This window comes from Falco rusticolus, chromosome 6 (assembly GCF_015220075.1).
Source record: "Falco rusticolus isolate bFalRus1 chromosome 6, bFalRus1.pri, whole genome shotgun sequence".
NCBI lineage: Eukaryota > Metazoa > Chordata > Aves > Falconiformes > Falconidae > Falco > Falco rusticolus.
Genome location: NC_051192.1, coordinates 70,225,024 through 70,246,934, shown reverse-complemented (window position 1 = coordinate 70,246,934; position 21,911 = coordinate 70,225,024). Strand labels below are relative to the sequence as shown.

Below are 21,911 nucleotides of genomic sequence, written 5' to 3'. Positions count from 1 at the left end.
AATAATGTCTAAAGGTATCATAGTGCAGGTCATAATCTGCTGAAGTAATGTGAGGAGGGGAGAGTCATTTTCCTTTGTAGCAAAGAGATGAGAGTGAACTGCTGAATAAATTTTGGCCTCTTTCTTTTCCCACAAGGATAGACTTAGAGAAGTGTAAGAACAGTCAGGAGCATTCAAAAAGGGATCTACCTAACTCCATGCATGTTTCCGGCCGTGGCTGAAGCAGATTTGCAGACTTCTTGCAACCATGTTTGCTTGTGTCTTTTGGCAAAGAATTCCACATCTCTATTAATTCCTGTATGAAAAAGCACTGCCTTTTATTAGTTTGAAGCCTTACTTTTGTAAACTACAATTTTTGGACTTTGTCTTTTCATTACCTAGTCAACAGGTCATGAAAGGTCTTTTTCATTTTTTATTTTGATACACACTGCAGTCTTTTGATTAATACTGCAGTCTGTATGTAACTTCTCACTGAAATTTATCTGAGCTTAGTTATTTGTGAACATTTTGCTTAAACTCATTATCAGAACTTTCTCAACAGTGTTAGCTCTCACTTACCCAAAAATATACAAATGTTTTAAATATGTAATGTTCTGCTTGTTTTAGTCTCTCCTCTTCATTTAAGTGAAGACGGACAATTTCCCAGTTATACCAAATACTTCAAATGTCTTGGGCAAGGAAAATGCATAGGAAAATTGGATTTCTAGGACAACCTTGTCAATGGCAGAATGACAGGAGGTCTCGAATGTTTCAAACCACTTTTATTCAGTACATAGGTTATTATTAAAGTAATTAATAACAGTTGTAAAACGCATACTAATTCTTTGGAAATACTTTTTGATGAACAGCAAATCTGAATCACAGAATAGTCAGGGTTGGAGGGGACCTCTGAAGATCATCTAGTCCAAACTCCTGATAAAGCAGGTTCTCCTAAAACAGGTTGCGCAGAGTCACGTCCAGGTAGGCTTTGAATATCTCCAGAGAAGACTCCACAGTCTCTCTGGGCAGCCTGTGCCAGTGCTCTGTCACTCTCAAAATAAGTAAGTTCTTCCTCATATTCAGGTTGAACTTCTTGTGTTGCAGTTTGTGCCCATTGACCCCTTGTCTTGTTGCTGGGCACCACTGAAAAAAGACTGGACCCATTCTCTTGACACTTGCCCTTAAGATATTTGTAGACATTAATAAGATCCCCTCTTATATATAGTGTATGTATATACTATTTATATATATAAACACACAAAAATTTCTCTGATTGAAGGCAATAGTTTTATAAATCCTCAAAAGACATAAGGACTGTCCTTCTAATGTCTCATTGCTGCTTTTTTTGGTTACTTTCCTGATTGTTACCAACAGTAGAAATTTTACTTGTTGGTTCATCCTGGGCAACTGGCTCTAGGTGACCTTGCTTCGTCAAGGGGGTTGTGAAACAGATCCCTTACAACCCCAACCATTCTATGATTGTGTGATTCTGATCCTTTCTAGAAATGGTATTTTTGCTACATTGTCATATTCTTTTCTGCAAGGTAATTGTTCTTGGGGTAAAAGAACAATTACACAAAATACACAACATGTATTTCTTCACTCAGGTTCAAAAAAACTAGAAACTAACAGCTTCACAGAAATCAGAATAGATTTGAATGGAGGTTTACAACTTGAAAATTCTACTTTAAATGTCATGATCCATTCAAATAATGCCAAGCATATATTCTTATCATGGTAAAGTTTCATTTAGCTATAGCAAAAGTTTAAAGAATACCACTGATGCTTTCCAGTAGGCTGATAAGATTTTCTTGGACTTCCAGTGCTCAGCTCTGCCCTCATCCCAGAATGGGTATCTCATCTTCAAAAGAGTCTTGAAGCTATGATTAATAAGAGACAAGGTGAAAGGAATTAGTTCAGTTAGCTTAACTGAATGTTTAAGTAGTCAGTAGAAAAGTATGCAAATTTTTAAAAGTAATCACTTGAAAGGTGAAAAGTGCTGTTCATATGTGACATGATGATTGTAAACCCATTCCTCTTTTTGTGCTATTAAAAAGCAAATAATCTTTGAAATCAGGAAAACCTATTTAATGAAAGAGTAATCATGAAGTAGAAAAGAAGTATCTCAGAAAAGGTATTCAAATGTATTTAAATGGTTCTAAAAAGTGCAATTAAGTATATTTATTTTATGTTACAGAAGGAGTTGAACTGGTTCACTCAAACCACAGTGTTCACTGGTCTCTATTTCTCTTTCAGAGTTTGAAGAGTTTATGTTTTAAAGACTATAGTTGCTTAATTCTTTTTCAAAAATATGATAAAATACTATGCAGGCCACATGCAAAAACTAACACAAAACACAAGTACAATAGATGCAGAACTTTGATATTTATGTCTCGAACAGTCCCATTTAACCTTGTGAATCCCTGTAGCTCACAGAGACCAACATTTGGCTGTTAAAGTTCTCAAGACATAAAAGCACATGTCAGCTAATGTAACTGTCTGAAATGTAGGGATCTATCTTGAGCAAGTGGAATATGTTTCTTTTATATTTTACGGAGATGAAGAGGAATCTCCAGAGGATGATTCATTGTGCCTATCTGAGAAGGGGATGAATTGCCCCGGGAAGGTACCTATTTCTCTTCATAAAACATACATTTTAGATGACTGATCATAAGTATTGTGAATCCCCTGTCTAATGCTCTTTCAGAGAAATACAGAACGTCTTTTTCTTGACATGTGAAAAAACTCCAGGGATGGGAACTGCGGGACCTGTTTCAGTGCTTGACTGTCCTAATAGTGAAAAAATTTTCATATATCAAGTCAGAACATCTCTTTTTTTCATTTTTTGTTATTGTCAGTATTTCAGATTAAGCTGGTGGGTATCATTTTTCCCCATTCCCAAGAAGTGTGCATTAAGGATGTCTAACAAATACCTTCAACAATGAATGCTCACAAGGAATTTGAGTGACGATTGCCACTTTCACCCTAAAATAGGGTCATAGGACAAAGAGAAGGAGGAGAGTACAGACTTTTCTCTGTCTGCTATATAATAACTCAATGGTTTTGCCACTCATCAGTGAATGTTAACAAAGTGGGTTTTGAATCCTCAAAGAACTACTTGCATGTTTTACATGACACAGATATTAATAAATTGTGAAATTTATGCTGGCAGAGGGACCACAACTCCAGACAATATCCCAAATATTCATTTTAAGAGTTGTGCTGTTCATTTCACATTAAATACGGAGTAGTTTTATTAGACTGGTTATGCAGCCTAAGGAAACAGAACAGAAGGTGATATTTGATGGAAATTTTAGTACCTAAATCTAGAAAGTAATCCTAAGGAAAACATATCCATGAGGTCTGCCCTTTCAGAAGCCCTTGGGGATATTAGCCTTATTGTCTACATTGATGTCTCTGTATAATGTCTTCCTGTCTTTGAACAAAACACCACAGTGTTATCAAATCCATTTTTTCCCATCCAGCTACAATGGTGTTTCAATCATCTTTCATCATTTGAACACCTGTTTTCCAGGTTTAGACATAAATGTCTGCACTTGCAAAATTGCACGAAAAGTACTTTTTGCAAAACTGGCCCAATTTCAGCACTTTGGAAAAGCCTGCTTCACTCTGAGGTTGCAAAAACAGCAGAAGTCAAATACAGAAACAAATACAATGAAATCACTATTTTAAATGCAATATTTAAAGGCATGTTAACTTGCTATTTCTACCAGTTCACTATTTAGAAATATTTGCATACATATCAGTGTATAGTGTAGTATCATAAAACTTATCCCATACATTGAGAAAAAAGTATAACTGATAATCTGTGGTATTAGTTTATATGATTTATATATTTCTATAGTATGAGGTACAAATTACTGCCATTTTAAAAATTCTTCAGTTTAATTTTTGTTTCTATTTGTATCTAGGATAAAAGGCTGCATTTTAAGATTATTAATCATTGCAAGCTCTAGGACAAAAAAAGTACTATGAAACAGGAAAGGATTACTGCTTTTTATTTTTTTTTGTTACTGACATACATCATGATGTTGTTGTTAGCATTCTGATACACAAAATCATTCACTAGCTATTTCACTATTGGTTTTGGTTTTTGCACAATAGTTTTGAATTCTCCAGGCTTGTTTCACAATTATTTTCTAGATCTGAATTTATTTTCCATTAAACAAGATGTTTCCAAGCCACAGAGCTAACTGATTTGTTGTGAATGTGTCCTATATTTTTACCCTTTTCTCCTTCCATTACAATTAAAATTCTACCCCACTAGTATCTTCTCACGTCTCTTCTGACTTTGCTCCTGATCCCTCCTATGGTGCCCTAACTACTTACTAGCTATAGACTGGGAGTTTATCAGCCGTTCCACTGGCTAAACAGAGAAAACACATATTAAACCTCTGCTGCATCTGTTCTCTCTCACAAAAATTTGTCCCTTTGAGAGCTCTTCCTCTCTTTGTCTTTCTAATTCAGTTGAAAATGCTCTGTAGATTCAAAAGGGGTTACTTAGGTGAACAAAAGCATTTAACATACTGTGATACTATAACCTTCATCTCCTTAGGAAACTGAACTAAAAACATGTCTACTACGGAAGAGTGAATCAAATAAAAGCAGATATGAATATTGCATTTAAGCTTGTGCTTCTCAGATACGTGTAGATAATGTACTGTACATTTTATGTGAGAACAGTTTTAAAGCCATTTAAGACTTTGCCATATGCAGTGGCAAACACAGGAAACCCGTAAATGTAATTAGGAAAGATTTTTCTTTTATTTGACTCTAAAGAAACTTGTTTTCAAAATATTACAAAACCTGTTAATGTTTGTTTAAAAAGGATACCTGAAACATGATAAATGGTTGTATCTTTGTTAAAATGTATTTGGATTATCACAGAAACTGCAGTTATTTCAATCTGCTTGTAATATTCCTGTGTAGCTTTGAATTATAATAATGTATGATTTTGCTGCTATATATCCTTTCTATAAGGTTTAATAATGAATTATCTTCTTTTTTCTTTTTGCTTGTTTTCCCAGTGAAAAAAGCAATTGAACTGAAATCAAGAGGAGTCAAGATGTTGCCCAGCAAAGACAGTAACCACAAGAATTCTGTCTGTAAGTTGTTCATACCATTATCTTTCATGATTACATAGATCTTCTGCAGTCCTATTAAATATGCAAATCAAAGAAGGAGATATTGGGGAGCTATGATCATGAAATTATTATTACACTTTCAATTGTCAATGAATTAGAACTCTGTTGGTAATACTGCGGGTGTGGAAAGCAAAATCTGGTGTTGTAATGTCTGATAAATATGAGTATGTATAAAAAAAACCCAAACATTTTAGGTATCAGGATATTTTTATATATCGGTATATTTAGAATTCAGTGATGCAAGGCAAGTTGACAAATCCAGGCAGAACAGTGACGTATAAACTTCATCAGTTCAGTACTGGGGACAGTGAAGGTATCAGCATTTTCTGGATCTATGTTTATACTATTTGGTCTTTTTTCTTCCTCTCAGTTGATATCACAGTTCTAATTCTTCCCCCTCCCTGCCACACTATGTCCTGGTGACTGCCTCTTTCCACTCCTGTTATATAGCACAGCAGGGGTTAAGAACTTTAATTCCCAGCTTTTCAAGAAGATGGAGACCACAGTATCACACTCCCTTCATTGCATGCTTAGTTCACTCTGGAATTACACCTGTTTAGTCCCTCTACACCTTTTCCTCCATATATAGTGTAAGGGTAAAATCAAGATGATGCCTGTGGGACTATAAAGCTGTTATTTTCTTTGAGCATCACTTTCCTTGCACAACTGGCAATGTGAGTACTATCCTACGCTGAGACCTCTTTACCAGGCTAGTCTTGAAACAAGAAAAATTAGAAGATAATTTTATATTTTGGAGAGCAGAGAGTGCCTTAGGCCAAAAAAAAAAAAAGCCGGAGGGTAGGCCAGTGTTGACCACAACTCATTAAAAGTGCTTGTATCAATCCTAACATGTATTTGAATAAATTACTTCTTCATGTAATAACACAGAATTCAGTGGAGTGACACCTGGCCTGTGCTTGCCTCATGCTGTGCTATTCTGCAAGTACAGAGAGAATGAGTGTTTTGAAGGGTAATATCTAGGGAATATGATTTGTTCTCTGTGTTTCTGCAGTGCATTGTTTAATGCAAAGTGAGTGTTTTGGTATGCTCACTGGAACAAAAGAGGCACAACAATTTTCTTCTTTAAATAATGCACATTGATGGTGTGGCACTCAATAGGAACTTTTTATGCAAAGTGTAGCAGAAAAAGTTGGTTCATGTCTGTGGTGTTTGTATCTGAATGAGTGATTATTTCATTATTTATAAGTTATTTCTGGGGCTGTGTGATATCTGCTTACACTCTCAAAGCCCATACTGTCAGACACCACATTTAATTACAGAAAGTGAAAGTAAGACAGGCTATGGAAGAAATTATGAGGCAGTCTGCTGTTTACTTCAAATGTAATCTCTTTTGTCTTCTTTACTTCTTTGCATTTTGACTTGTAAAGCTTTATTATCATGTCTGACTTTTCATCAGTCTAAAAGTGCATTACTATTACCATTACTTTCACATATATGGAGCTTAGAAAAATTAAAAGATTAAGTTACAAAAAGTTGGATTCAAATATATTTTGCTGCTCTTTCTGATGTAAGCCTATAGTATTTAAGTATTTTTCTTGCTAGTAATTAGGTAGGTGGAAAAACTAATTGGGAATTCAACCTCAGAGAATTGATAAGAATGGATATTACCATTTGATGTCAATTAGAAAATCTCTAAAAAAGTAAAATAAAAACTAACACCTCTTCCCATATTTGTATGTTAGATCTTTTTAATAGTCTCCCTCTGCAAAATATAAAGCTTACTTTTGCATTTTGGTTTATGGGGGGGTAGATGGAATGTGAATATTGACATGACAAATGCTGGGAAAGCCTGCCTTGCGAACCTCAAGATCTGCAGAAAGCATTTTAGATTGGTACAACTCTTCTTAGGATTTAGGCAGAAAATGTTACCAATGTACAGATAATTCCTTGTGGAATGCAGAAGAGTATTTCAGTCATATACAGCCATATCTCACTCCTCTCCTCCTGGAACTGACTGGATTCCTGGATGCTTTCTTTCAACCACTCTGCCATCCTTTCTAAAGAGTCAGGTAGCAAAGCATGGCTTTGGGATATAGGTGCCATGGTACATTTAGTATGGGAAAAAAATCATTACATATTATGTCACCTACCAGGGAAAGAACATGTTTTTTTCTTTTTTTTCTTTTTTTTTTTTTTAATTATTTAGTACACCTGAAGGAAACATACCAAGTTAGTTAGAACCAGAATACTGCTAGTACCCTTTAGCAGTTGGGCATATGCAACTGAACTTAATTTATGGAAGGAAATGGGAAAAGGATGGGAAAGGTAATTGAACTAGAATATGGTCCTGGTTCACCCAGATATCACACTTGGCAAAGTTCTGGAACAGTAAAATGGGAGAAAGTAAATGGACAGGAATTTCTGATGATTACTTTTTCATAGTTGGTCCTTGTTAGTGCTTGAGCTGCCACAAATGTTGGCCAAACACAATACGAAGCATATTTTCCCTCAGTCATCTGAAGCTGGTAGCATCAGAGGAGCAAGGAGAGTTTTAGTTTATGAATCTGCTTAGGGGAAGTAAATCCAATTACATCTGATTTGCTGTCCATCTGTTTAGTTGCAGGCTCAGTCTACTTTTTTTCCCTTACTGAATTATTCTGATATGTATGGTATATTCCCAAAGTAAGTTACTTGATCCATCCTGCTATTGTTACTCTCTCTCATTCTAACAGTGAGTAAGCCTGCACTCTGTGCCCCTAATGTTTGTGACCTTTTTCTAAAACTATCTTGACTATACTCTGCATTGTAACTGATCAGATAAAAAATTAATTTTGATTGCTGGCTCTTGTATGAATATTCTCTCATGGCAATATTCCTGCCCAGCAACTCTGTTAGAGGGTGATTATTACCACTGAACATCTAGGCATTATCTTTACAGTAGAGGAATTGTACAAGAAGCATGTTGAACATCCAAGAGAAGGAGAATCCTAATAGAAGTGGGCCATGCGGACAGACCATCATTAGGTAGTCACAGTCCTAAAAGGCTCATTTTGTAGGCAAGTAAGAGACACCTGTAATTCATTTTTTCGGGTCTTGCCTCTGATACATACCAGGCAGTTACTGCTGGTCATTCCATGTATGAAGAATAAAAAGTCAACACAGGTCTTGATCTCTTCAGTATACCAGTATACAGAATATTGGAAAAGCAGGGCCATAACTGCAGACTTGCTGCTTGGCACCTCTCTGAATCTCTGGCCCTTGTGCAGCCCACAGCTACCCAGGGGCAGAGCAGGGTTAAGAGAGCAGACAGCCCTATCAGCCCATAATGCCCTCAGCCCTAATGCTGCGGTTACAGGACAGCCTCCCATTTCCAGGTCTCCTCACCAGCAGGAGGATAGAGCACAGGAATGCAGCAAACCCACAACAAATGCCAAGGAAATTCAGAGAGGTGAGAGTTGTCATATAAGATGAAAAATGAAAATGCTTAGAATGATTATGTGGTGTATGTAAATTTGCCAGTGCAATAATACTAGGAGGGGAAGGCAGCAGCAAGAATGAGGTATCTGATTTCCTATGTTTGCTTTTGTCACAATGCAGTGTGGGTAGTGGCCCAGGCCACAGAACACAGCAAACTTCAGGGAACACCCACATTCTCGATTAGCAACAATGATTAATGGATGAAATCTGAGTGATTCTTTAAAAATATGGCAGTCATATTGCACCATATTAACAGTTCATCGTAATTACTGAATATTGAGTGACTTAACCTTACTTTGCAAAGTCTTTAGTGTGTGAACTACCATGTTTTACAAAGTGAGAGTTCTGCAGGTATTCACTGAGTAAAAACCTCTTAAATGTCACTAAAGCAATTTCAGGCTTCTGTAGTATTATTTAAAAATACTTTTCAGACTACTGGGAAAACACATGCTAAATGGTTTGAAGTGTCCTCGTTTCAGCTGGAACACATTTAATTTTCTTCCTAGTAGCTGCATTTAGGATAAGAATAATGTTGATAACACAGTGATATTTTTAGCTGTTACTAAGTAGTGTTTAATACTAAGTCAAGGACTTTTCAGTTTCTCAGGCTTTGCCACTGAGAAGGCTGGAGAGGCCAAGAAACTATGGGGAAACACAGGACAGCTGACCCAAACTGGCCAAAGGGGTATTCCATGCCATATGATCTCATACTAAGTATATAAACTGGGGGAAGTTGGCTGGGGCGGGGGGGGGGGTTGAGTGTTGCTGCTTGGTGACTGTTTGGGCATCAGTCAGTGGGTGGTGAGCAATTGTATAGTACTGCACTTGTTTTGTTTGTATTTTTTTCCTTGAGTTTAATTTCTGTCTTTGTTATCTGCCTTTATATTACAATTACTATTATTTTCATTATATTCTACTTTATTTAAATTACTGAAACTGTGCCCATTGGGGGAACAGGGCAGTGAGTGAGTAGCTGTGTGGCACTTAAATGATGGCTGGGGTTAAATCATGACACAGAGCATGATTTTAGCTTGAGTAAGATCAATACATCATCTGAAAGCTTAAATACAGTTTATCTAAACAATGCTTCACTCTGAAGATGATAAAAAGGTATTTTAAGACAATGATTTTGGCCATGTAGAGACAAAGAGCAAATGAGTTTACAGACTAAGTATTGATTGGTTGCAGCACATTAAGGTGAATTAATAGCACATGCTGTTGAAAGTCCAGTGATTAATACCAAAACAGGATTACATTGTTAATTCACTATATAAAAAGGAATAATGACAGCAGTCATTATTTATTTTATTATTGAGTAACTCTGACAAAAATGGCTTAGTACATTGTAATGTAAAGGTGAAAATATGTTAGTAGCAAAATTTTAGGATCGAATTCTGTTGCTTATCGATATATTCCTTGTGTTTTAAATAAATTGGCAATTTCACCTTCTTGACATTTGGCTACTGGTACATTTAATTTCATGGAAGCAAAATGATGACTAGTAAATGTTTTGCTTTTCAGTTAATGAAAGAGTATTTCCCTAAGAAGGACATTATTGGACTAAATAGTTGCATTTAATAACACAGTTTTCTGACTGTTTTTTTCTTAATCCTTAGCTTGTCATGATATAAATTTATTATTATTAATAATATTTAAATTATCTTATTCATTGTTTCCCCAGAAGTATTTTATTGCTTAATTCATTATTAGCATATTTTCCCAAAATTACTTTAGGAAAAATACAAAACTATGTAATAATTCAATATTATTACTTTTAAAATGCACATGTAATGGCAACATTTCCTCCAAATTCTAAACTTTTTTGAGTATTTCTGTTATATTGAATCTTCACAGGTAAAAATCCATTTCTTACTGAATTTTAATTTTAAGAGGCTATCATGGCTGTGTCCAGGTCAAATCATAATCAAGAATAACTGTTAAGTATTCATTGTTCTGACAGTTTTCAGCCTCAAATTTGAAACAAACAAACAAACCAACACCAAAGCTATCTTGCTTTCTAAAATTATACTCTAATCTTATAAAAATTTAAACTAGTCAAAGAGAGCTTCTAGTGCTTTATCCTTTATTAATTTAGGAAACTTAGCATTGGCAATCAGATTGATCACCAATAAACACGATGTGAAATAAACCACCCAAATAATTATAGGTGGTCATGTATCAAAAGATCCTATGCTCTGGATCTTTTGTGCTTAAGAGCTCTCAATATGCAGTCTGTTTTTCACTGTAAATATTTTTAATATTATATGAAATTAGTTTTGTTGATATTTTTTAAAGGTATTAACTAAGTATGAACACTAGGATAGAATAGAGTCACCATAGAAATAATGATTAACAAAAAAAAATAAAAAATAACCCTGCTGGCAAGTAGATTTGCTCTGCTGAAATTGCTCTGGTCTGTGCCCTTTCAAGCAAGCATGAATTTAAGAGCACTAGAGGAATAAATATAACATCAATCTGTCTCTTTGATTGGTCTCACTGTCAGCTAAAACAAGTAAAGCAAATATGGAAATGCTGGCAGCTTTCAGGCTTGTTTTTGTTCTGGGGCACACAGTAGTGTTTGTAAGTTTTTCGAACAAGACTTAGGGGACCTGTGCCCTGTTCTGACACACAGGTGATCAGTTTGCCATTGCTTCCAAAAAAAAACCCAAAGGAACAAGAAAAGGACAACACCATATCAAAAGACATACTTCACTCCGGCATTGTTTTTTATAGCATTATCTGCTTTGTGTCCTTTAAAAAGAGAAATTTCTAATTGAACATCTTGGGATTTCCTTTTACAAATACCACCGTCTTTTAAAAAGCTCTGTTTCCTGGGCTCTTCATAAAGCATTGCAACACAAGGGTGAAAATTGGCAGGATTAATCTGTAGCTCTTTTCTCGCCTTTGTTGAGCATCTATTCAGCATCTTCCATGTTTAGTGGCAGATATACCCCTTCCATAGGGAAAACAGAGACCTTTGCTTAAAACTTCACCAAAAAAAGGACTTGAAATATGTACATTTCAGATTGAGATTCCTCAGAGGAAGCCCAACCAGAAGACTATTAGGTTCTAAGATCAGTTTGGCGGCTGATCTCTCCAATTTGTTTCTGTCAGAATTATCTTTGAATGTCTCAGTATTCTCAGTGGAAGTTACTCTGAGATTGTGTGTTGTATTGTATTACATTAATTTACGGGCCCTGAAGGTATTCTCATTTGTAAGTGCCCAGTCAGAAACTTCCTAAATGTCTACACAGTATCATAAACTCTCCAGCATTTTCAGTCAAGAAACCTATTTTTCAACCTTTGAAATCCACACCTTGAAAAGAAAGCATTTTTTCAAGTTTGCATTTATATTGTACATCTCTGCAAATGAAGGAAAAGTTTGTTTATAACTTACAGATGTATTCATTACAAGGTTAGGAAAAAGAAAGCTTAAATAACTAATACTTTGTGGGCCCAGCATGTCTTCAAATGTCCAGTTTTATTTCAGAAAGCCTTTTTGCAGAAATACTGATCATATGTTAAGTGTTCAGTTAAAAACAATGAAAAAGAGGGAAGTAACACTTAAAAACACTGGCACTTTCATACAATTGGTTAAGGGATAAATCTCAGATCATTTAATATTAAACATGTCCTTGTTATATGTGTATTTGTATACATACATATATATACACACGCTCACACAATTGTTGACAACTACATAACACGTAGTATTCCATTACAACATTTAGCATATGTCTAATAAAAGATTAATGAATCTTTTTCCTCTTTTACTAAGTATTATAGGATGAAGTTGGGTAGTAGGAAGAAATAACTGCAGCTTTAACCTCTAACAGTTTTATAAAGCTTTAATAAAGCAGGAGGGATAATTACCCTGATATAGTTTGTCCTATCATAGAATGTAATGATACAGAGTTGCCCAAGTGTTAAAGAATTTAGGATCTTCAGAGAAGGTGAGTATCCCCATGCAATGAAATTCTACAGTGCTATTTTACTAGATTGTATAAATTGCTTCATAAATCAGGTTAGTAAATTATACTTGGTGTTTCTAAATAAGCCTTCATCACGGCAGGAGTTTAAATATCTTTTCAAATACTATGCAAAAATCTTGCTGTGAAGAGAACTACTGCCTAAATATATTTGTGAAGAAAAGCATCACTTGTAGCTACAAGCAAAACAAGGTGCTTCATCAATTATTTAATACATCATTTGCATATATAATTTGTAAAATAACCAAAAGAAAGTATCTATTAAAATATGTAAAACAAGATGTAATCTGATTGAATTACGGATGGTTAAAATGAATTGTTATCCAGCTAGGAAGCTGAAACTGCCATTAAATAATTTTCATATACAATTATAGAACATTACTGATTATCCAAAGTGAATGTTCATACTGCAGGCTAAATTGACATTGAATTCTGTTATTTTCAAAGTCAAAGACTTAAGAATAAGTAACCTGCTTTTAGCAATTGCAATTCTATATAAATTAAATATTCATAGAAAATTAAAATATAAACCTTCATACTTTTATATGGTTCTGTTGGCTTAGCTCCCATGCACAGCTGTTAAAAATATACACGTGGGCAATAAATAGGTTGTCAAAATTAAGTCTGTAGATTCAAATAATGTATGTAATTTATGAACGCATTCAGAAATTGTGGGTGGGTGAATTCAGACTTCTGGAACATAAAAAAACATTAAAACATTTTTAATTAAAGAAAGAAGTATGACATTGTTCTATGTAGTGAAGGTGTGCTGCAGAATATAGATATCCTCAATGTCAAGTTCTTTGGAAGAATCATAGACTTCCCACTTCCTGCAAGGAGATTTCCACTTACCACAGAGGCTAATATTGCAGTTTTAGAAGTTTGACACCAGCTTCATAATTCATGCATGTTGAGTACAAATTCAGATCCTGGTTTTCTAAATCCAGGTTGTGGGAGAGTATCTTCAGAGTTTGATAGAAGGTCGTGGACTACTTTCCTTCTTTAACATTTCTTCTGTACACTGTGAAACACATTGGAAAATAATTTCAACTGTGTTGGCATAGCATTTCACTGTCAGTTAGCCTGTCACAATAGAACATATCTATTCCTGCAGCTCTTCTGAGCAGAACTGCAAAGTACCAGTGTCAGATATGTTTGGAACAGGGGAGTTTTGTTAGATGACAGCTAATTTATCAGCTTCAGAACACTTTGAGTCCACTACTCCTTCTTCAGTTTGCTAAAGGGAAGTAGAAAATTTACACAACACTTGAACAATGTATCATTTTACTCAATAATGTGGATTGAAGAGCTTGAAATATTTTTGGAATGTGAACCAAAAAAACAGGAAGGAACTAAAATGGAAATAAATACATTGGGTTACATCTTGAAAGGACTAGTTGCTGATTTAGGGGAAGAGAATTATTCAACATGATGTGTCTTTCAACTGAAATTAATAGAACATGTTGTTCTTAAAAAAAAATACACAACTACATACTTTAAAAATTATAAACAGAAAGAACAATTAAAAAAAATCCCCAAATACCTGGCTAAGTTTTCTGTTATATGTCAGCATATTTTTAAAAGAAGGGACTGTAAGTATGGTGTCTGGCTTGTATGTATGCTTCTATCATACAAACTGCCTGAACTCAGGTAAGAGCGACAAGATCACTGTGTTATATATCAAAGTAATGCAAGTTTTAATACTTCTAATGGTGATAAAAGATTTTTAATTCTGAAAAGTTTTAATCTAACAGGAAATAATTGTATCTCAAAGTCCATATTGTTCTGTTAATACAACCATTTATTTGATTTCTGTCACCTCACTGTCACAATATTTTCTGATTCAATGTCCTAACTTGAAAAAAAAAATGCATAAGCATGAGATGTGTGAAAAATGTGTGCACGTCTTCCCTAGTTTTATGCTTTTGAACTGAACTCTGATGCTCAATGTCTCTGCTAGAGGAGCTGTAAAGTCAGTGAATTAACAAGAGCAAAGCAGTGTGATTTCTTTAATATGATACTTCATGTGCCATATATTATTTTATTCAGGATGCTAGTTTTTATTGCTGTATCAGCTTTTCCTTCATGTTTTTGAAGTCACATGGAAAACCTGTTTCATACTGAGAAGTCATATGGTTTTGTCTCAATTCTACAAGGCCTTGTTTTCAGAAGTCTGAAAATGCATCTGCAGTACAGAACAGCAGAAGCTAAAATAAACTCCTTTGTCATAAACAACACTTACGTTGAGATTAAAAATATATCATGAAGCAACACCACTGGCTTGGATATCACTCTACTGTATCTGTGGGATAGAATAAAAATTGTATCCACATTTTAGCATGTGAAAGTTCAAAAGCATTCAAGTATTTATTTGTATTAATTTCTTTGTTGTTTTTCAGTTAAATCAATCATAGTAATTTCTGGTCTAGTCCTTAAGCGCAAGTGCTAATGTGTAAGACAGGCTTTATCATGACAGAGGAGGAGACTTTTTTGAGAGGCAGAACTAAAATCTCACATCACTTTCTTTATAAAGACAGAACGTGCCCTGAATTTGTCAGGTGTGCTATAAAATAGTTTTTCTGTTTTCCAGTGTTTCAGTTCTTGTTCTCTCATTGCTCCTTCTCTTTTTGTATGTATTGCATCTTAATTTTGTTCAGAGCAGCCCATACAGTGCTGTGTTTCAGTTTTGTGACCAATACTATGTTGATAACAAAATAGTTTAGACTGTTGCTGACCAGTTCTTACACAGTGTCGAGGCTTTTCATTTTCTCATTCTGCCCCCCACAGCAAGTAGGCTGTTGGGATGGGGGGAGGTGGGGGGGTGGGGGCTGGGGTAGGGGTTGGGTCAGGCGTTTGGGATGGGACACAGCTGAGACAGCTGACTCAAGTTGACCAAAGGAATGTTCCATGCCATGGAACATCAGGTGTGTCAACGAAAACTATAGGTAGTCTTTCCAAGATAGCCATTGCTAGGAGGCTAGCTGGGCATTGGTCTGCCGAGGGGGGAGGTAGCGAGTGATGTGAGCTACTTGGGAGGTAGTGAGTGATGCCTTTGCATCACTTGGCTTGGGGTTTTTTCCTCTTTTTTTTTTTTTTTTTCCCCCCCATTTCACTTGTTAAACTGTGTGCTTTCTCAGCCTACAAGTTTTTTTACTCCGTTTTGCTGTTCCAATACTTCTCTGTATCCTGCTGGGGAGGTGGTGAAATAAATGAGGTGCTTAGTTGCTGGCAGGGGTCAACCCACCACAGTGTAGAAACATTTCACTAACCATAACCTAATTCCTGTATGAAATTAGTCTCTTCTGAATATCTTTGCTCCTTCCATGCTATAGCCCTGTTGTCATGTCATATTTTCCCCCCTTTCTATCTTTACACAGTCATTTCTCAGTTCCAGACACTGTCCAGAGAGCTGGTCTCCCTCCACATCCTTATTCCTTCATTCCTTCCATCTGCTGGTCTCTCTTCTTCCTTCATTTCTCTCCTCAGATGTCATTTATGATTATCGACCTCTCTGCATGCCTTTCACATTCTTCTCCCTAGCTATCTCAGTCTTTTTTCTGTAACACCCCCCCACCCCCACCCCCATTTTTTTTCCCCCTCTTGTCAAACTGGACTGGTACTTTCCAATGTTCTGACAGTTGCCTTTAAATCCAGCTCTTGTTCCCTCTGTATTTGAATCAGACAACTGGCTTCTTCTCTCAGGAAGGCCTGGTAGAAGAGTGGGTGGTTGTACAGGAAAGATCAGCTCTCAGTTCAGCACCCAGAACTGGATGTGTGGCTGGTGTCTGGAAGTGGAGAGTACTACAGGGGTAGCACACTTCACAGTCCTAGGTTTTGTTAAATTTGACATTTATTTGGGATGTACTTGCTAAAACCTGTTTCTCTCAATTACATGGAATTGTTGTTTCCCAAAGTCCTTCCATTCAGCCATTTTTAGTATATGCTAGAAGAGCAAAATGCACATCCTTGACACAAAGGTCATTTTTGCAGCAAATCTAAATTTTTAAGTATGGTGGTGCTTATAGATGCCATGGAAAAGGTAACCATTTTTTAGTGTGGAGAACTGGATTATTTTTTTTTTTTGCTCTCTCAAAAATTAATGAGATGAATAAACAATAATACTTTCCATTTAAAGAATAATAAATAAATCCAAAGCAGACAACTTAAAAAGAAAATGTAAACCCCAACAGCCTCTGTTTGATAAATGTATGTAAGTGAAAGAACTTTAAAAAAAAATTGCTGAACAACTTAAAAACAATTGAAAGCATCAGCCCTGCTTATAGTAATTTACCTGTTCTTTGTTCCTGTTTTGCCACCCACTGAACTCCCTTCCCTTAAATGTATAATTAGACATTACTAATTGAGGCTTTAGAGAAGTATTACACAACCTCACTGATGAACTGCTGAAATATTCAGGCTAAGCGTCACAGACATTTATCAACAAAAGGCATGGGAAGTCAGAATTCAGTTTTGGGGGAAACTGGTGAAGCATACCTAGGGAACATAAGGAATAAAGCAAATATTGCATATTTTCTTGGATGATTTTCGTTAGAATTTAACAACAGTAAAGAGATGTGAACTAACAGTGGATCTGCACAGGATAGTTTAGTGCAGTCAGAAGTCGAGGAAGTTCACTGAATTTCTGAAGATCCTCAGTGGTGGTTCCTACAGGCCCTATGGGTTGTCCACTTTGGCTGGCTCCTTCCAATTTGTATTGTAAACTATGCAGCAACTAATCAAAGCACAACACTTGGGTCCTAACATCCTCAAAAGGAGGAAAACCTTGCCTCACACTCATCTGGTTATGATATATAGGATTGATGGCACATGAGCTCAATTTTATACCTTCTGTGATTTTACCCCTACTTAAGGAATTTACATATGATCGCTGTCATATGTGGCACAGGAGTGACTTGCAAGTTAAGTACATTCCTGCTAAGTTATTGTCAGGCTAGCCACAATTAGCAACAAGGTAAACACAGAATAGAAATTACATTTTTTAAAAAAGGAAAAATGTTACCAATACCTTTATTTCACAGTTTGAGACAAACTAGTGTTTACATCACTTCCCTATTTACATGTAAATGTAAAAACTTTCACATGGATGTAACATATGTATCTATACAAACATATGTACAAAATCTTAAAACCTTTATTTCTCCTTCATTTAGGTTATTTTAGTCAGTGTCAGTGGAAGAGAGCACGGTAGTCTTTGTTTTGGCTTCCTTGGTACTTGTTCCTATAGCTTCATTTCACTAATGCAAACTATTTGATAGGCTCTTTGGTGAATAGTTGTTTTAGCAAACACCCGTTTTGTTGGCAAAGGTTGCTACAGCTCTGCAATTTTACAGGACAGTTAGAGGACAATTCCTTTTCTGGATCTAAGGATCAATCCACATAACATGGAAGAGTTAAAGCAGTTATAAAAAATATCTAGGAAAATTAGTTCTTAAGATCAGAAAAATGAGATATTTTATACTGATTTTATTCTAATGTGATGGTTGGTTAAATCATTATTGCTAAGGCTTCAATTTTAAAAATTAAATTAAACTAAAATTTAGTCTAAAACAGAAATCCATACTTCATTTGTGAAAGTTAGAGAGCACAGCAAAGAGGGGCTTAGGCTGGGCAGTCTTGAGTAGCCCTATCTGTAACATCGTAATTGGCTCCACTTCAAGTAATATTTTTCAAATGATTAGAAATAAATAAAACACTTCTATAAAATATATATACAGCTTAGAACATCGTTATTAAAGGGCTTTAACTTGTGGTCTTTAAAGAAAGGGGGGGGGGAAGCCTTTTCAGATTCCATTTCACAGTGTTTTAAGTGGAAAAAATAACTCATAAAAGCTTAACTATAAAGACTGGAATGGTTGTCTAGCTATTTAGAATTCCCGATAGACAAAGGGCTGCACACCATTACCTGTAACTGCATAGCTGAGGAAAAGTAACAACTTTGCATCCAAAAGAAACAGGGCTTTTGAGACCTCATGAAACAATTTACATGCAATACCAGCACAAAATATGTTCCCCTTGCTTCTCACAGTTTATACCCTTGGTGTCACAAAGGAGCGAAGAGCAGGCTCAGTCCTTCAGCACAGTGGCAGTTACATCAAAGGTTCACAGCATGTTTGCAAAAGAAAGGGAAAGGAGGTAGAAATGATAATTTGAAGAAAATAGACTGACAGCAATGTTTTTTCTTAAATGTATATGCCTGCAGTTTTCACAAGGTAGAGCATTTCTGCCAAGAAAGATGGCAAAGGAGAAGAAAAGTATTAGTCAAGAGGTCAAGACTAAATACCGTTGTTGTGGTTCACATGCTTATTTTTTTACAGTTCCCTACAAAGTCTCTGTTGGTCTTTCTCTTATAATAGGAAAAGGTTGGCAAAATTTTTTGTATTATATGCACAACACCAATCTCTACACTAAAGTCTACTAAACAGAGGAAACCAAAGGGAGTGCCATTTTATGACAGTTGTATAATGGATCCTTGTTTTAAACACGTAAGGAATAAAAAATGTTATAAAGAATAGAGGTGAAAATGCCTGATGTTAAATTATTTTCACAGATTTTAGAAGAGCAAAGATTACTTCAAATCTCTCCTATTAATGATGTTTAGGTTTAAAAGAGTAGTTTGCATAATGATAACTGAACCTTGAGGTTCATCAGACTTGCTAAGGCTTCTGTGATACTATCTTTGGATTGTAGAGCCCAGATCATAGTGGTGTGTAATACAGTTTGACTTTTTTGCTATTCATCAAACTTAAATTTCCCTTCTCTGACTGAACTGTTCCCTGGATTATAAGGCATTACAGAGTGATACTCTTGTTTTACTTGAAAAAACTGTTTCAGTTTCCGCAAAAATATTTATTTAACAACATTTTGGAGCCAGAAGAAAGGCTTTGGTGCCCTTCCTCCTTGGCACAGTGCCCTAACCAGAAGGCTAGAACCATTCAGCTCTAATTTTCTGAACTACTTGTAAGGAATTGAAAAGGTTTTGAAAGAACACATTTTTGAAATTGTTACTAGCCTACTAGCTATGGCAGTCACATAACGAAGGTAGTTAGAGGTATCTGATCAAGTCAGAGGAAGAACCTGAGTAATTCTTTTCTTCCCCCTGGATAAGTAGTCTCCACAGAAAAGAACTGAGCAATACTATTGTTTGTCACATATTATGAATGACAAACAAGGCTATTCAACTGTTTCTGGGTTTACTTTGTCTATATAAAATGTCCACACTTAGAATTTTACGGTCGGTTCAGTTCATAGAAAATTGAGAAAACACAACAGTTCAATGTTAAATTGCTGTCTCAGAATGCAGTGGTTCAGCTTTGAATTGAAACATAATTTCTGTAATATTAACATCCATTCTTGGCAAGTTTATTTCAGCAAGCTCTTCCCAAAAAGTTGGAACTGTGGGACTGCAAGTGCAGAAGAACTCCTTTTTTATGTTATATATATATTATAAAACTGATTATTTATAGATGCTGGAGTAAGGAACATTCTTCCTTGATAATTATGCCTGAAATCTTAATGATAGTTCAAGATTCATCCGTAGACAAAATTTTCTAAATGTTATAAGCAAATATTAAGATGGGTTGCACCATCAGTGAATTATTTGTAAATAGAACTCTCAGAATCTCAGCAAGCAGTTAGCATCTTGAAAAATTGGGAGATGCCACATGTTTCCATTGCACTGAAGCAATGCCTGAATTTGACTCTAGAACTGGACTTCTAAAGTCTTTTTTAGGATGTATATGTGCATAATTTATGTTTGCCCTCCAAGTTAGCTGGAATGCTACATTTGATTCAGATATGTATATAATAAATAATGTATAAAATGAATATGGCCCTGTGCTACCAGAGCTGTACAGCTTTTGGGTCAAAACTCACATTCATGGACTAGGAGCATGGGCATCGTGGTACATATCTCAGCAAAAGTCTTTGGAGGCATGCCTCATCCAGTAATAAGGCCAATTTTAAGTACTTTATGAAAAGCTCTAGGCAGCAAAATTTGGTAAAAATATTTTTTCCCCTTTGAATAAACCTATACAAAGTTATCAATGACAGTTTGAATTGCAAATGTCTCTGGTATAATCCAAATCCAGCTATTCATGAGACACAGCATTTATTTCTGCACTTTTAATTCATCAATTTTTGTATTTTTAAACCAATTGCATATTTTATCACGTACATGCATCAAAATGAACCTTAAAATTAAACCTAGAAGAGTCAGTTAGTTCAAATTTTCCTCCCAGTACCTGACTTAAAATTTCTTCTGTCAAAATTCTTTGTCGTCCTGTTAAAATGCTTATGCAGGAAACATAATATAAATACATAAATTTACAGTGGTTACGCAATGCATTTTTCAGCATCCTCTTGAACTAACCCTGTTATCTTGTTCTGAGTGCTAAAATCCAGTGACAAATACTGGTGGGAAGCACAAGCTAACTCTTTGTGCTGATCAAAGATGACTCATACTATAAAACCCCTGTAACCAGCTCTGGTGTGCCCTCCAGGTTGTAACACTGCCTGTCAGGGTGAAGATTAAGCTCTGTAACAAACAACTACATACAGCATAAACCTCTGTCAATGCCTGAGAAGTAGAAACTGGTTTTAAATCTTGCATATGTGATAAGAGTACATTTCTTGACAAAATAACAGAAAATTGCCCTCTTTTCCCTACACTCTTTGAACAAGCATAAAATGAAATGGATACAGAGGTTAATTACGAGTTGCTTTGTATTTCTTCCTGGCTGTAACCTTGTAAAGGCACTCTAATAGAGTTGCAAGAATACGACACATTAAATTTCATCACATGGATTACTTCAAACAAAATGTTTTGAAGGTGAGGTATGTTTTTCTGTTGAAGTTTGAAATTATTTACTTTTTTGGTGGCTTATGAATATTCTTCCCTTGGTCTCATCCCATGCAAAGCCTCACAGGAAAGCAATTAAAAAAACCACATTATTATGATCTGGGGTTTTATTGCTGTAGGATTGAATTTCTTTCTTGGGACAATTTTTGCTGGATTTTTTTTTAATTGGTTGTTTTTGTTTTGTTTTGTTTGTTTTGTTTTTTTCCCCTTTATCTGTTTCTGATATCAGGCTCAGCCAAGATTTTATTTTGCATCTCCCCTCCCCTATTCTGTGCCTATATAACTTTGGAAATAGTATTCATGTTCGTTTTGATATCTCTGTAATGGATGTGGAGTAACACCTCAATATACCATCTCAGAGATCTCTTTTCCACAGTAGTCTTTCATATTCTCTTTGTTTTCCAGCATGATCTAAGCTGGGCAGGGAAAAGCTTTGGTTGTAAGATGAAGTATATGAAGTCT

At 35.5% G+C, this 21,911-nt stretch overlaps 1 protein-coding gene across 1 annotated transcript in view; it reads left to right on the top strand.

Moving 5' to 3' along the window:
* Positions 1 to 21,911, top strand: part of CSMD1 (CUB and Sushi multiple domains 1) — a 1,210,601-nt gene that overhangs the window by 743,225 nt on the left and 445,465 nt on the right. The window contains exon 7 of the mRNA XM_037392820.1: positions 5,028 to 5,105. Coding sequence (XP_037248717.1) covers positions 5,028 to 5,105 — 78 coding nt within the window. The remainder of the gene's footprint in view (positions 1 to 5,027; positions 5,106 to 21,911) is intronic.